We start from the raw sequence: 17,359 nt of genomic DNA on the forward strand, positions 1-17,359 counted from the left end.
AGCTTCTGTTCCTGTGTCACTATGGCTATCAGGAGTTACCAGGAAGACGGCAGGATACCTCCCCCAGCTCTGTTGAAACTCAGTCCGTTAGACCTCTCACCCTCTCATTGTCTGTTAGCACACCACCCCTCTTGATTCTCACCCTGCTTGTACATTTCTTTCCATTAGAAGAGTTTGTTTCAAGGGCACGTGGCACAGCAATTCTATCTATGTCTTACCACATCTGTCAATGTGTGCTACACTTTTTTTGTTTGACTGCATAGAAACACAAAGTTTATTATGTTTATTGTTTTGTTATTAGAGATCCCGAGTGACATCCTACCAAATGTCCTGTTTCTCGTGTGCGTCTTTGTTGTTCTGTAGGTTACGTGCAAAGCCTGATAAGGCGCGTGGTGAACAACGTAAACATTGTGGTCAACAACCTGATCCTGAAGTATGTGGAGGATGACATCGTGCTGTCAGTCAACATTACCTCTGCAGAGTGCTACACCGTGGACGACCTATGGGAGAGGGCCTTCATGGACATCACCGGTGAGCAGTAGTTGCTTACATTCCTTGCAAGTGGGATTAACTAGTAAATCCACGCAGACAAGACACTATAAATTACAATAAGTGTTTAATTTAGTTAGTTCAAACTCGGGTCAAACACACATTTCAACTTTAACGCTCTCGTTCGAGTACATACTGAAAGTCAGCTGTCAGATTTTTTAATTGTCTCGTCAGCCTGTTGGATACGGTGGAATGTATTTGGCCTGCATTCTTGGTTAGAGGACAAAATTTAATAACAGATTTAGTAATAATATGACTGAAATTAAACCAGCCAATATATACCTGCGAGTTTTTGTCTGGTAAACCAAAGTCTGATACTCACATATCTGTCATTGATGGACAGTCTCTGGTTTCATTGTCTTTTCTTGAATGAAGCCCTATAATTTGTTTATATGGTCATTAATAATTAATTGTGAGTAAATATAGCAATATCAAAAATGTATGATCAATGAAAACTTTTAAAATGAAAACAATATTTTACTGTCAAGACCCTCTTAGCGTTGCAAGTTATACACATTCTTGATTTCTTCTAACAGCAGCCGATTGTTTATTGCATTTTAATTTTATAATTGTATACATTTATATTGCAGTTACTCCAATGATATTTCTTTCTTTCTTTCTTTCGTTCTTTCTATGAAGCCCCAGAGTTGGTCCTAAGAAAAGTTATAAACTTTGCCGACTGCACAGTGTGCCTGGACAAGCGCAATGCCAGCGGGAAGATTGAGTTTTACCAGGACCCACTGCTTTACAAGTGCTCCTACAGAACACGCCTTCATTTCACCTACGACAACATTAACTCTAAGATTCCATCTGTTATTAAAGTAAGCAGCTCCAAAAGCATGATACTGTTAGAATTTGGCGTTAATGTATCAGTACTTTTTGTACCAACAAGTGGTACTTTCCATAGTATCACTTGTTGGCAGCAAAACAACAAACTGTTGTGTGTAGATTGAAAGTCCCAAAAGCTATAAAATGATCTTCCTTCATGGAATGAAATCTACAACCTCATGGATTATTTGCTCTCTGTCAGTAAATTGCTGAAAGATTGAATGGATTACCACTGGAACCATTAATAATCTTATTTTCAACATTTTCACAGATCCAGACAATGGTGGAAAGCCTGAAGTTGTCTATCACTGATCAGCAGCTACCAATGTTTATCCGTATCTTGGAGCTGATCATTGCCCTCTACTATGGGGAGATTGGAGGACAAAAAGAGGGTGATGGAGAAGAGCGGCCCAGTCCTGTCAGGGAGCCGGGGGCACTTTTATCTGGTGAGCTGGGAAGATAAGGGACCATTTCATGTCTCTCAGTTTATGTGACTTTGTGTAGTGGAGATACTACAAAAAGTTATAGGTGCATAAATATTTATATTGACATACACATGTATTTAAGCCAAAGCTAATCTTTCAAAGGAATGTAGCATTGTGTCCATATGGTTCTCAGACAGTATGCGGTACAGCCCCCTGAAGTGGTAAATGAGCCATCAGACCATACAAATGCTTTGATACACCCCCCCACCCCCCTTCAAAAACAAAGCATTTTCATCTCAAGGAACCCTGCACATTGCATTGGTCTACTGACGGGCTATTTTTGTCCGCATGCTGCTGTTACTAACAGCATTTAACACCACTTAAAGCTTGTTGTGCTCCTCCTGCTTTTTCCACAAACAAAAGTTTGAGTGTTTAACTCGGCACAGACTGTTGTCATCAAGCCTGAAACCCCAACATGTCGACAAAGGCAGGAAAAGAATGGGAAGAAGAAAAGAAACGGGAATGAATCAAACACGGGCAGGGTCTTTTTGATTAGATCACGGTAGGATCACACTCACCCAGAAGCTTGGCAAAACCCTGCAAAATGCAGTCGGCCCCTCTCGAAAGTGTGCCACATGCAAAAGCAGGCCGACAAACTCACATTTCACACAGCTAGCCCCAGACAGAAAAAAAAAAGTCATTTGAACACCTTGGTCGTTTTTCCACGAATGCTTATCCTAATTACATTCAAATAGAGCGTGATCCAGTTGCACTTCCCACTGGACTCAATCAGTGTCTGTGGCAACCGGAGGAAAATTTTGACAAAGGGACAAAGTAGGCAGAGGGGAAGCCAGCAGCCCAACACAGTACAGAACATTCCCTCAGTCCCGCTAAACTTGCTCCCTGCCTCTTGGCCTGGAACTGGAACTGCAAGTTGGCGCAGCTTCCACTTCGGTGTCCAATGCCAGATGTAAAAAGTCGGTGTCATGCTGCTGCTATGCAGAGCCTCCGAGAATGAATTAGTATCCCATCACAAAAATATACAAGAGGGGACCAGCAGTTGGAACCTGAGCGCCCCGAGATCGTGGTGTGCTGGAAGTAATCGACAGAGTGAAGAAACTTGCTTGTAGTGGTGGGCGGGGGGCGTGTTTGCATGCTGGAACTGGTGGCTGTGTGAATTCTGGCGTGTTCCGAACTTGTGATTTTCAGTGTTCTAGTTTTAGAAATAATGGAATGAAGGGGGAAAAAAAAGCTGAATTGTAACAAACAGTGTATATAGGGCTCCTACTCAGTTATTTTTAATTTGAGCATGGAAGCCGCATATACAAACCTATATATTTATATAGTTTATAGGTTTGTGAGAAACCATTGTTGTCACAAAAATAGTGTTTGAGGATTTTCACAAATGTAGGTTTGGACTGATAGATTTCCTACTTTCTTTAGTTCCTATATATATATATTTTTTTTTTTTAACTTTTCGGGAAATCTTGCCAACTACAAATTTGGAGTTGGGTGATTTGGTTTCAGCAAGAATTTGTTGAATTATCAACTGAATACTACAGAAGTGCGTCTCATGTGTCTTCCAATTTTTTGCCTCTCATAAAGTCATGTTATGATTTATCACTCTTGGTGTTAAGTACATTTCATACAAACTTCCTGTTGCTGTCTTAATTTGACTCGGACACTTTTGGATGTTTATGCCAGGAAGATACTGTGAAAAGAAAAACGTGCTGAACATTTGAACATCAGAGTTCTCTTCTTTTACATCAACTGAAAGAATTTGATTTGAAAAATAAGATGTATTCTAAAGAATGTCTGCCACTGGGAAAAACATCAAGCAGTTTTTTGGCTGTGAGCATGTGCCTGCTTCAGACAGGATTTTTTTTTTTTTTTCAGTGGTCAGGTAAGCATCGCTGTCTCCCTGTGTAAACATAGAGGGACATCTACTGGTCTGCCAGGGCAGTGCCTTCTCTCACTCAGTCTTTCCCTCCCTCGGCCTCACTGTCACTAAGATTTCCGCTCACTGCGCTCTGGTTAGGTTACAGTTACACTGTTGACTAGAGACTTTGGACTCCAGAAAACATGTCAAGATCCCCAAAATAGACCGTCACATTTTTGTGTGCAATGTTACTGAATTGAATTGTTTTTTGTTTATTTTTTTTTAGTAAAAAAAAAAAAAAAAAGATACAGGGTTTACCTAAATGCAGAGTGAAACAGGTGTGGGTGTACTTCCTGAACACTTTTGTTTTTACTGTTTGCTAATTGTGCTGTTACTTTTATTGCCTCAGAAGTCATGAGGGCCCCATCAGGGTATGACGTGAAGCAGAAGAGCTTAACTTGACGAACTGACACCTCAAAGGCCGACAAGGAGTGAAAACCAAACTAAACAAAAAAACGATGAATTGACAGATAGACTCGGACAGAGAGTTGAGGAAGGCAGGAGGGATAAGAAGCCATAACATGGGATTTCCAACTGCCAATTCACAAAGTGAAATATTTAATTAAAATGTGTCATCATTTTCGCTGCCTTAGCCTGTGGGATTCCTGAGCTGTGACCTCATGGACAGTATTGTTTTCTTACAGGGGACGTGAAGCTGCAAGGAATGGGATTACAAATTCTTATGTATTGACATCAGCTTCCTGTGTGTGTGTGTGTGTGTGTGTGTGTGTGTGTGTGTGTGTGTGTGTGTGTGTGTGTGTGTGTGTGTGTGTGTGTGTGTGTGTGTGTGTGTGTGTGTGTGAGAAACACACACTATGTGATGGGTTCCCGGGGTTTTGTCAGCCATCAGGGTATTTCTTCGAGTTTCGGGAAACCATGATCATGTTCATCCTCGACACTTGGGCTATTTTGCTGTTAAGAAACCAAGTGGCTACATGACAGCTTGTAATTTTTCTGTTGTTGTTGTTGCCAAGCCTGTCGGCTCCTTTCATTCCTATTCCCACAGCCACGGGTACATGAAGACAGTTCAGTTTAAATCAATCTGCTCCCTCGCTCCCCAGCTCTATTCCGCTCTCCGCCTGGTTCCCAGCCAGGACATATCGTCAACACTGTTGGGTTTGTCCAGGTGAACAAGTTGGCGACCAATCAGTCAGCTTCCTTTGGCAAATTTGTACAGGCCCTCAATTACGTTTTAATAACCTGCGCCTCCACCCACAAGCATGGCTCGTTGCTGTCTGTTAGATCAGGATACCTGTGTCATCGAGAACCACACTGTGTGCAGTTGTGGAAGTGACCTGTTTTGTGGAGTTCAACTCAGACACTGTGGTCGTACGGATACTCTGGAGTCTCTCTCGCTCTCTCTCGCCATCTCTCTCTGGAAGCTGCTGTGTCCTTATTCAATCTTCTAGTTTGGTCTAGTTTGTAGTACTGGATTAATTGATGTGTTATTGATTGTTGTTAATATATTATTATGTTATAACATTCATTTTGTTGGTTGGAAACTGCTTTCTAATAAGTATGAGGGACACTCTGTAGAATGCCCCTTGTGCTAATGTGACTCTTACTCGACAAGTATTCAACCATCTAATGTTACAAAATGGTTTTCCACCTCTTCTCACACCTGCATAAGTTAAGCAAGGTTTTTCTCTCTTCAGGGATGGATGTGGACATGGAAAGCCCAGGCTCCAGCCAGTACCCGAGCCCGGACCAGTACATGATGTCAGAGGATGCCGACGAGGGTTGGGTCTCGTGGGCCTGGTCGTTCGTCCCGGCTATTGTCGGTGCTGAGGATGAGGGTGAAGAAGGTGTCTACCAGCAGCATGACTCAGGGAGCATCCCCAGCAGTCACCTGCAACACACAGCAAAAGACCCCATTGTGTCTATCGGCTTTTACTGCACCAAGGCTTCAGTTACTTTCAAGGTATAAGATGTTTCAGAAAAATAAATTTGTTAGCGGCACAAGCAGGCTTTGAATTAATAAGAGATATTTCCTGTATTGCAATACTAAAGCTAGATGTTTTCAACAGGTCATTTATTCAGGAGGTTTCTGGTTATATTTAGCTGTGCAAAGCTTTTCCTCTTACTTTTATTGTGAAACAACCCCACCGCTCTTACCACCCCTGCATCTTGAATTTCCAAGTAAGAACAGCCGGATCCCCAGGACGTAAAAAAATCTTTTTGTCTCCATGTGTGGTACAGTGGAGGTACTTTAACCACTAACTGGTGCCGGGGTCACGTTAATGTTTAAAACATCACACATGGTATGATGACTATTCAGAAATGGATCCCAAACTTTAATCCTAGCTGGTTGCTCAGAATTGTTGGAAATGGTCTGCATTTCCCCTCAGGTTGAGGCACTTAAGATCACATTACTGCCTCTGTGTGTGTACGAGTGTCAGTGTATATTTGACAGGGTGTGTGATCAGTCAAGTGAAGGTATGTCTGAGGCCAAGCAGACTGGCGCGTTTCTTATAATGTTTAAATTGTTCATGTATTGTTTGCGTTCTTTTAATCAATTAATTGCCTCTCCTCTGGAGTAATTGCAGACAGCTGAATAGACTTTGCTTTTTTAAAATGTTCTTTTTCCTTGAAGGAAGTATTTAGAATGAAGGGAGTCTTTGAACAGCCACTGGATAAGCCCAAGTGTGACACGTACTGCTTCTCAGATCTGTTTGATCAGCAAATTTGGCAGAATGTTTTTTTAATGACTGCTCCCCAAGTGCATACCTAGGTACTGACCATTTAGCTATTTTTTTTTCCTTCAGCGTAGCACGCTAAACTTATATAACACTGGCACGCTAGCGAAAAACATTTTCCTTGGAGACATTTCTTTATCTTTTTCTTTCATTCTCTCGTTGGCAAATTGTAAACGTCATAAAAAGTCTTTTCGTGCCGCTCTTTCAACTCAGCCATTACATGTTGTAAAAATGAAAGGACATAGGATCCCCGCATTTTAACGGTAGGGTTCTAATTTTTCCGAGAAGCCTTTGAAATCCTAAGATTTGAGGTGAATATAATATAGGAGAAGCAGAAATACTTGTACGTATGACTGGCCTTGTGCCTATTCTTTGATTACAGTGCCAAAAGTCCAGAGTTCACCTTAGCCTGGCGGCACATGGTCTCTCTTATTTACATTATATGTGCCCTTATTTAGCATTCAATATTCTGTGATTAAATTTGTCCTATGTGAAAGGACGATGTGCACTGATGTCGGCAGACAAAGCACTTCTTCATTCATATTTAACAAGCCCTCTCAGTGCGACAAGGGTTGGGGAGCGGCGATCCCTGCACGTGATTAAACCATTAGTTGACATAAGGAAAAGGAGCTGGTGTGAGAGAGCCCGCTCCATCAGTAAGCATAATAAGGCACAGCTGCTTCTCGCTTGCACCTGCTTCCTGTGCTAAAGTTGAGTGGGTTAGAGATTGCGTTGCCCTGATCGACACCCTCACTTTCTTTTCTTTTTTTGACCAACTACAGACGAATGACACTTTCCAAATCACTTTCCATAAACATAAACAGTTATTAACTATTCTGAAATGGCTGTATACACATGTGTAAAGGAAAAAAAAACAACCCTGATATCTGATACGGCCCAGTACAGTTACTAATTCCATATAAACCTTCATTCTTTTGAGACCTTACCTTTATTCTCATGTTTTAGTTCACCATTTCTCATTTCAAACATGACTTTCCAAGAGCTGGCTCTTGGAAAGTCATGTTTCCAAGAGTCAGTCAGGACTTGAACATGTTTTGTGCATGTTCAAGTCCTGCACAGCTTTTGTTTGCTTTCGGCAGTTGTGGCCCAGAGGTTGGAGAAGCGATCTGGTGATCGCATCCGCAGAGCAACAGGAGATTTGGCTCGGGGAAGTGGCCACTGCTTGTCTCCACCCTTATCACCACCACTGAGGGCCCTTAAGCAAAGGCCGCTAAAGCCCTTCCTGCTCCCGGGGTTCTGCACTGTGGCGGCTCACTGCTCCTAATGTGTAGGAAGGGTCAAATGCAGAGAGCCAATATCCCCTAGGGGATCAATAAAGTTACTCACTTTTCATTTATAGCATCCATGCAAAAGCCATCTTCTTCAAGCTGGAAGTGTTGTGTTTCACATTTATAGCTCCAACTGGTTCCTTTTTAGACTGACAACAACAATTTTCCTAATGGCTTTTTAACACCCTTTTGAGTTTGGGCATTTTGTTAGTGTTTGTTTTATTGTATTTTTTTATTATTATTATTATTATTTTTTTATTATGATTGATCAAATGACATGGTTCCTCTCTCCTCTATCAGTTGACAGAGACTCAGTCAGAGAGCAGCTACTACAGTCCTCAGAAGGTCAAGTCCAGAGAAGTCTTATGCATTGAGCAAGAGGGCATCACTATTGAGGTAAGGCTAAATCACCATGCGTTCACTAACCTTGTGGAACTGATACAAGGTGTGGAAAACCCTGTGAAATTCTTTTGAACACTGTGTGAAGACAAATCTTTTTTTGAGACTACCAGTTTGCAGCCAGAAATCTTTACTTGGACTGTCTTCAGTCAAGCAATCACAGAGGTGGAATCACTCTGTGTTATTGCAGTGAGTTATATTAAGTGGCGTATAAAGGCAGGAGGACAATATGGCGAAAACAAGTCATATGAGTAATCACTAAAATACATGAAGTGCATTGATTTAATTTTGATCACGCCAGTATCATCTTATCTCATCTTAGAATTGCAACTGCAGTTGCGGATAGTGGTTGTATTTTATAGCTGATGAAAGTCTGGCTGTGTGTATGTATATAGAATGTAATGTAACTCCTCTTATGTCCAGGTGCTTATGATGGGGGAGCCCTTTTTCGATTGCCAAGTGGGCTTTGTGGGCTGCAGGGCACTCTGCATGAAAGGCATCATGGGAGTGCGAGATTTTGAAGAAAATGTGCATCAGTGCAAAGAGGTAACAACATCTTATCATCAAGATTAAAAAAAGAGTTTGAAAGAATAATAGAAAACTTTAGAAAAGTAATTATATTTTTTTTATTAGCCTCTAATGCAACAGAGAGCTTTCAAAGGTCATCTGGTTGATTTTGGGCCTTTGACCTGGTCCAGCTGGAGAATGGTTCTGCTACTGTCAGGCTACCATAACGCTGTTTGTGCTGTACCCTTTGTACCTCTTAACAGGATGCTGTGTTCTTCAGCTGTGGGGACAGTCTAAGCAGTAAAGGAATGACCTACCTTACAAATTCTCTGTTTGACTACCGCAGTCCAGAGAACAATGGCGTTAGGGCTGAGTTCATCCTGGACGCTGCGACGCACAAGGTATGTTGTATGTCACAGACTAACCTTTAGAAGACACCGCGCAACTGATGCAACACAAATGAGGGTACTTCATTCCAAGTCCACCCAGCAACCAACTCAACGCACAGCACAACTGGTTGGACAGGCACCCATTGTCTATCTTTTCTGAACTAACAGCAAAACTATGGGAATCAGGCATTTCTTGCACGCGACTACTCATCTTTTTTAAAATAAGTAAAATGTACCTGTTTTGGGCTAGGATGCAAACACACAATTATCCCATTAAGACAATAATTCTAGTACAATGTGTGAAAGATCCCCTCACACATTGCACTTATTTATCAAATGATGGTATCATCATATTGTTGTCAATTATCTATTTGTATATTGTTTTATTTGAACTTAAGGTACTGCCATCCAGATTCTTACGGTCAGTTGCCCAGCTCCTGTTATCCATTTCTTTTTTGTTTTAGAGCCATTAAATCTGACTCCTAGCACCCTTTATCAGCTATCACAGCTCTCATGTTGACTCTTCTTAGAAATGTTCATGACCCCCAAAGCTATTGTTTGGAAATCCATCCATCTGTCCATACTTAAAAGCCTCATAGCTAAAGGTTTTAACGTTCAAGAAGCATTAGTTATTTTGAAACTAGCCAGTGGCTTTGATCCAAAAACATACTTGTGCCATTAGTGTTGCCCTTATAAATATTACTGATTAACCTGCCTCCCTGATAAGGCTCTATACAAATCTTTGTTTAGAAACCTAGTGGACAGGTATATTGTGTGTGTGTGTGTGTGTGTGTGTGTGTGTGTGTGTGTGTGTGTGTGTGTGTGTGTGTGTGTGTGTGTGTGTGTGTGTGTGTGTGTGTGTGTGTGTGCGCTTGCTTGTGAGTGTGTGTGTGTGTTTACCAGTGGTTTCATGTGCAGTCAAAGTATGACTTTCAATTATTGTCCAGGACAGGGTCACTAGCTGTTGACCCACGGACAGACTAAATTAATGAATTTAGGTCACGGGCTAACAATCCTGTGACACCCACACAGATCAAACAAAGGCGGTGGCACATCACTTTTAATTGAATTAAAACGTCTGTTCCGTGGGTTAGTTGGGTGCATGCTATCAAGAGCACATCTAATGTTAAAGTAGTTGGTTTAAAAAAAAAAAAAAGAAGTGTAAAACAATTATGAAAATTTCACACCTTGAATATCTGGTTTGATTTGTTGTGTTCTTGCTTGTAGATAGGAAGGTATGTACAGTGGCAGGCAGCCATGCACTTGTTACTTGGGACATATATATACTAAACAAGTATGTCCTATATGAATATTTATGTAGGAGACACAAACGCTAAGAATGACATATTTCACCTTTTGCATTTTCAAATATCTGAAGTATAGAATTTACATTGTTTGTTTTCGTGAGGAGGTGACTAAGGGCATTTTGCAAAAATGAATTAACAAAATAAATAACTGGATGAAAACTGAAGAAATAAAAGTAATATTGCTGTTCAGTGCAGAATTAAGCAGCATATCGAAGAAACAATGCAGACATTATGACGGGCACGGGCCTCAGCTGATGCTGATATTGTCATAGCGTATCACCCAGTGACTATTAATAAATTGCTTTGCAGTATAATTAAGAGTATTAAGTATTAAGAACATTTTCAGTTTGACCTCCAAAGCGTTTATTTAATCATTTTTTTATTTCCATCATTTGCTCACATGGCTTTGCAAGCAGTGCCACTTGTTTTTTATTTTGTTTTTTTTGGCACCGTCATCCTAACAAACCGTTAGATTTGCCAGTGATTTGACCCCCTCTCGCCATCTCTACCATGACCCCAGTCATTGGCACTCTATCAGCCACTCTATTAGCCTGTTTGCTCCCTTACTCCTATGTTTACCTTACTGTGTTGACAGGAGACCTACACAGAGATAGCGGGCATGCAGCGCTTTGGTGCTTTCTACATGGATTATCTCTACACAATGGAGAACAGCAGTGGCAAAGGTATCATCTAATGATCCTATTTTTTGGTATCGTTTCGCTAAATTCTTTTTCTTAATATCTGTGATGCTCTTCATATACATATTTTGCACTTTCCTTGACTTCCTGTTGCTTGCCCTTTAACTGTTCTCTGTCAAACAACCCCCCCGAGTCTTTGAGAAATAGCTTGTCTTGTTTGAGTCGCAGCCACCTGGTCTTTGACCCTTCCTGTCCTCACTCTCACCCCAAACTTACCTGGGGGGCAATTGTCAGGATTGTTTAGTCTGTGCTGACACGTATTTAAGTTTCTTTCTCCTCATTGCTTGTTGAAACAATGTTTCCCTCTGTCTCCCTACCTGTAAACGCTTAAGAAAGCGAATAGGCTTAAGCCTGAAAGATCTGAAGATCCCATTCAGCCATTCAGATGTGGCATCCTGTCTCTCATTTTGCAATGCGATATTTGATTCCCAAATGTCCTTGTACTATGACTGTTTTGCATTTTTATGTAATGGATAAAATGCAACGCGTGATGCCCATAGAGTAAATGCAAAATTTTAAACATTTAGTTACACCACCTTTTTCAAGAGAAACAAAACAAAACCTAAAGACATATCATTCACAATTCAAATGTGCATGACTTTATTCAGCGTAATCTAAGGTGCGAGAGGAAAATCTCCAAGTGTCCAACCTGTCCTCACTCTTTTGTCTTTCACTCTTTTGCTTCCTCCTGCTGTCAGCTGCAGATAAAAATCTAAATTAAAAGAAATATTGATACTGTCATCCTGAGCTGTCAAAGTAATTTCTGACAGCAGGATAAGTGTCATTCCCTTTTCCTGCGGGATTGCCGCAGTTACCTTGCCAATTGGAATGCGTCTATTCTGTCAGTGTTTCTCTTCGTTTTTTCGGACACGGATCAGATCCAGTGTCAACCAAACAAATTAGCTTCAGTTGCCATGGGACTGATCTAAACTCCAAGTCAACTGTAATAATAACCAGCCAAGGTCATGCTTACCATTGACTTCACATTAGAGACATGCTAGAGATTAAAATATCTTGGACACATGGACATAACTTGTTGAAATCAGGGTTCATTTCACCCTCCTCATTATTTCACTGGTTATTCTAACGGCAGCCATCTGTTTGGTATTAGACCCAATCCCTAACTGCCAAACATCACTAAAGGTGGAAAAAAGTAGCATTGCTCATTTTTTCTATACTCCCCCCACCCCCTCCTCCCATTATTGATGCTCTTTCACAAACAACTATTTTCATAGTGCCTTTTCTGTAAAATCTGGGTTGTTTGCCCCATTGGTGAAACACACCTTTTCATCCTTGGTAGCCTCTCAGTTCACTCAGCTCAATGCCACCCTTTCAGTATTTTTCTTATTTTTTAATGTCCTGTGTTTTTATTTCTGGTTAGCCAGATCTTCTCGTTTGAAATCTAGAGCTGAAGCTGTTTGAGAAATTTAATAATTTGTAATATTGATCATTCCCTATTTTGCGGTGGTGTGTTTTTGTATTGTTGAACTTAAAGTTCCATGTATATTTTAAGCATGTTTCAAAATTGTTTTGTACGTAGGCTCTCAGGACATTTCCTTGAGCAATGAGGAGGCATTGCCCAGTGTTCAAGAGACATCCATTAAAAGGCTGGTGGTCGGACCCTTGAATATCAGGCTCCACAGCAGCGCAGTCCACCGCATCCTCAAGATGATCATCTGTGCCATGGATCATGAATATGAGCCCTACTGCAAACAACGCCAAGGTCAGGCATTTTCCCAACAGCTTCACTTGCTCTTTCAAGTCAACTCTTTCAAGTCAACTTGTTGCTTTTCTGTCCTCTGCCAAGCGACAACACAGCCTGCACTTCATCACATTAGCCCTTATCACACAGATGGTCGAGGTGGCTTCCATCCACGCTTAGCCGCCTCGCTGTCCTGAGTAAAAGCGGCCGAGGCGAGTGGGCGGGGGAATATGAGTTGTTTCGGCAGTTAGCTGGCGATGGAGGTAGTATCGGTGGCACATCAGCTGACATTTCTCACACCCCCCTCCCCCCCGAGACCAGAGGTGTGAAGTCTTGATGGGGCGCTGTGAGCAACCTGCCACTGTGGGAGGATTTGAAAACAACACGTAGGAAAAGCAGCAGTCAACCGCTGCAAGCAAAAGTACAGAAGAAACACTGAAACCTGCAGGCGACTGCGGTGTGAGAATGGTTATTGATATTTCCATTCATAAGTTTGACTCATGATCTTTTAGACCACATGATGAAGCGTAAGCCTAACACCTTTGTTATCCATCATGCATAACTATGCAGGGATGTTGTGAAAGGATGGGGACAGAGTGTTCTAAAGCACATACATCCTTGCTTAATGGCAAGTTTGGAAGAGACTTTATGGGAGCTTTAAATACTCCCATTACACTCACTGACAACTAATTTGCTCCTTCCTGTCTCTTCTTTCCCCTTGGCGCTCTTGTGTGGTGGCCACACTAGGCTAAGTCAGCCTTTCAGGGCCACAGGAACATCAAGGGTTGAAATGTCCCCCTTTGTCTGTCTCTGTCTGCCATCTGTCACGTCGAGCAATAGTCTTTTTCTGCATAAATCTGAGTTATTTGCCACAGCAACAGTACTATGTGCATGGAGGCAGCATAATGAGTAAAGCCAGCCTCGCTAATCTTCAAAGTCTATGAATAAAGAAAACAGTAATTTATCAAATATGGCATGTGCAGAAATCACTTCAAAGCCGACTCTGGAAACATTTAAAGCAATATAGCCGAGGATCGGCAGAGGTAAAGTGCAATATAAAATACATTTTAGATGTAAGCGTGGGCTTATGAGCCCTGGATGCCTGCCAGCGCTCTGTGCTGTCTTTAAGTCCCTGAACCACTGTCATGTCTTTCTAAGCTGTCACTGTGCTACCATTATCTAATAGTGCTCTTACTGTCCGAGTGAGTTCATTCTGGTTTCAAACTTTCGTACAGTCAGATTACCAATCATCTGTGCACAGAAATGAATGTACTATCCTTATTGTGGTGTCCATTGAAAAATGTAGACCTCTTTATCAAAGCGTATGTAGATATGCATTCTCCTTTGTGTTGCCTAGTCTTCGTGTTCTGAACAGAAGTACTTCATTCACTTAGGCCAGTTTTAACAATGCTTAGATTGGCAATGTCACATTAACTTGATTCAAGCTAAGGTGGCAGGGCAAAAAAAGCAAAACATGTTTGGGACCATTTTGAAGTTGGGAATGCAGCCTAAGAGAACTGTAATGGAATCAAACCCATGTCCTGGGACCAGAGCCAGGGTCATTCATTAACAAAGGGCTCTGGTTTTGGTCTGCCTCACTAATCGATGCTACGGTTTTGCCTCGGTGCAATTATTTAATTTGTGTGCTGACCTCGCAAAAATTAGTTGAAGACTTTCTATCTCTCTGAATGCTTCTGATTATAGATTTTACAAGTGAATTTATGAGACGTGAAAAAAAATCAACAGGAAATATTTAGATCTTCCAGCATTTTATTGTTTATGCAACTCGGCAAACTAAAGCGTTTGTAAACTATTGCATACAATATTTAAATACTTTATTTTGAGAACTGACGTTGTTTTGCGGCACCTATGTGGGTAGAAATGATTGATGAGAACCGCGGGCCGACTTCACCGGAGGAGATATCCCGATTGGAGGAGTTCATTCCGACCAGGCTCACATGTCTCACACTGCTGCAAGTCTCAGTCACCGTCTCCATGGCAGAGTTCAACCTTCTGCACACACTGTTGCCCGTCATCTTGGGACGCAAGGTAATGTTGCAGTCTGAGTGAGGCTAAAGCATTTGTCCCGCCTCATATCAACATGTATCCCTTTTTAATGCTGTCTTTTTCACCTTCAACCTCCAAGGCTGCCTCTGCACCATTCAGTGCGCCTGCGTTCCAGCCAGTGCGCCCTTTACCTGCCGTGCAGTTTCAAGTGGAAAGGGTGAACGTTGAACACTCAGTGCCCATGTATGCTCCTGAGCTGATCGGCACTGTCAGCAGCCTCAGCCAGCCCTCCGATAATCTGTTGCATCACTGCTATGCACACCTCTACCTCAAGGTGAGTTTAGTTGCAATGCTTGATTTATTAATCCCGTTTTTCAATCCCTCCGACTGAATGCATTAAAGCCTGGATTTACGTCTTCGCCTTTGGCAAAATACACAAAAAGTACATGTCAAGGTTCTTTCGCATCCCCAATATATATGTCTCAAATTTGTGACAAAGAGAAAGAAAGAGAATGCACAGGCCTCTTGTTTAGTTGGACATACATTTCTCATTTGGAGCTTACCCATTAAAAAAAACAAAAAAAAAAACAGTCCATAGACTGAAAACAACAGGTCGCGGATTACAACGGTCTACGTTTGACTCCTAACAACACTAATGACTCCTTTAATGACCTTTATGACCCCTTTTCACTTGGTCGTAAAAATATCAGCACTAAGCTTTTTGATGAGCAACAGGCCAGTTCTGTTCCCCTTTGAGGCTTTTGCCAAGAAAAGTTGATGGGACGTTCCAGACGTCTGTGGTGCATCCCTAATGGCCCTATAGTGAGAGTGTGAGAAAAGTTGGAGCAAATAATTTGCTTCCTTAATTAAACAAGTAAAATGTAATTATTATACTTACCTGAACTAATTACACTAAGTAATTTGAAGTAGCTTAAATAAATGTATTCAATTGGCTGTATCTGTATATATTGCTGTTCTATATAAACATTTACTTAACATTTATTTGATTGTTTAAAAATGTTTTTAATACTTCATAAATTTCTAGAAGCCAACAGATATCTTTTGGTCTCCTTGCATTTTCAAATGTCCCATTCTTTTAATTTAAAAGTAGTGGGATTGCTTGTACTAATGACTCACTTAAGAAGGTTCAATAACTTTTTGTAATTTAACTAATTTACCTAGATAAAGTTAGCAGTGGGACACCCAGTCTTGTCTGTTTTGGTGTGAATGTGGTTTAATAAGGCAGGATGCTTCCTGGGCATCATGCTGGTTTTCCTTATCACAGGGTCACTGCGGGGTTAACAGTCGGTAAGTCAGTGGCCACTGGCGTTCTGACCAGCCAGTATTTAAGGCCCTTATTCCGGCCTCTGGATTTTAGCAGTGGGATCATGACAAGGTGGAGGTCACTATGGCCACAACTTACCAACTTCAGGAAGTCATCTGAGAGGTGTATATAGTACGGCTTATCTTAATCTGCGCTTTATTGACTCAGTCTGACAAAGCTCAGACTATTGTCTTACTTTGTCATGGTTGTAGACCAGAAGTGAAATTTGTCCTGTTTGCTCACAAAGGTGGTGGCAATTAGGACCTACTGAAGGGTCACCATGAATGACATTGTCTAGTTTTATAACTTGTTGCTTTAAGGGGAGAAAACGTTCTGAAATGTACTCTTTCAGTGGAAACAGCAGCTAATCAGTATATGATAATATAAATAATACTATTTTATTGTTTTTTTTTTTCTAAATCAAAATTAAATAATTTAACTTTGCAGAACACCACACTGACCAGATTTGTTTCAAGCTGAATCCAGGAGAGACGTATGGCTGAAATTTTGAAACAACCACACTGTCAACAGCAAGACGTTTATGAGCTGTTTTTGTTTTTTTTAAATGTGGTTAGTGTTATTTTTTCACTGGGCGTAGTCAATCATGGACTGTCGTCACATTTGCAAAGTTTGATGAGGGTTGCAACACGCATGCCTGAATTCGTACAATGAACGTGTGACTCAGTTTCAGTTCTGAAATACATCTGAAAAATCTACTTTTAAAGCAACAACAATATCCTGTATGTACTGTTCGCATTCCATTTGAACAACGCGGCTATTTGAGAAATGGAAATTATTGGTTTGAGTCTTTTCATTGCATGTAAACAGTTTAATCTGACTGGACTTGTATTGAAAATGGAGCTTGCAGCCTCTATACGCTTGACATTCTGCACATGCCTTACTTTTCTTTCACGAGTTTTCACCTGAAAGAAGAAAGAGATGATGTAACAGCAGTTCAGTAGCAGTTGCTGTGCAGTGTAAGCTCCAAGTAAACAAACACCATGGTGACCGAGAAGCATTAGACACACTTCTGATGGATGAGAAAACAACAACCATTTACACACAACTTGCCTTTATGTGTTGAAAGAAGCCAAATGAGGTGGCAGCGTAGAAGAAGAAGTAGAAGAAGAAGAATACCCCACCCAACTCTGGACAAGTGGCATAGAATTGATTGAAGAATAGTAATATTGTAATGAATATTACTGTTGCAACTCCATTTGGGTCTTTGACACTAACTGTAGACAGACCCTAATAAGCACTTTGCTTATGCTGCAGCCAGCCACTTTGTATCTGCATTTAG

At 41.1% G+C, this 17,359-nt stretch overlaps 1 protein-coding gene across 8 annotated transcripts in view; it reads left to right on the forward strand.

The window, feature by feature from the left end:
- The window catches only part of vps13b (vacuolar protein sorting 13 homolog B), a 260,425-nt gene that overhangs the window by 14,279 nt on the left and 228,787 nt on the right, over window positions 1–17,359 (forward strand). For all 8 annotated transcript variants that reach the window (XM_076040760.1, XM_076040763.1, XM_076040755.1 and 5 more), the window contains exons 5-15: window positions 364–531; window positions 1,189–1,370; window positions 1,649–1,823; window positions 5,397–5,662; window positions 8,027–8,122; window positions 8,549–8,671; window positions 8,896–9,033; window positions 10,924–11,011; window positions 12,567–12,749; window positions 14,608–14,777; window positions 14,875–15,069. In XM_076040760.1, coding sequence (XP_075896875.1) covers window positions 364–531; window positions 1,189–1,370; window positions 1,649–1,823; window positions 5,397–5,662; window positions 8,027–8,122; window positions 8,549–8,671; window positions 8,896–9,033; window positions 10,924–11,011; window positions 12,567–12,749; window positions 14,608–14,777; window positions 14,875–15,069 — 1,784 coding nt within the window. The remainder of the gene's footprint in view (window positions 1–363; window positions 532–1,188; window positions 1,371–1,648; window positions 1,824–5,396; window positions 5,663–8,026; window positions 8,123–8,548; window positions 8,672–8,895; window positions 9,034–10,923; window positions 11,012–12,566; window positions 12,750–14,607; window positions 14,778–14,874; window positions 15,070–17,359) is intronic.

The sequence above is a fragment of the Nelusetta ayraudi genome, unplaced genomic scaffold, assembly GCF_046127955.1.
Source record: "Nelusetta ayraudi isolate G7.1 ecotype Tasmania unplaced genomic scaffold, CSIRO-AGI_Nayr_v1 ptg000063l, whole genome shotgun sequence".
Taxonomy (NCBI): domain Eukaryota; kingdom Metazoa; phylum Chordata; class Actinopteri; order Tetraodontiformes; family Monacanthidae; genus Nelusetta; species Nelusetta ayraudi.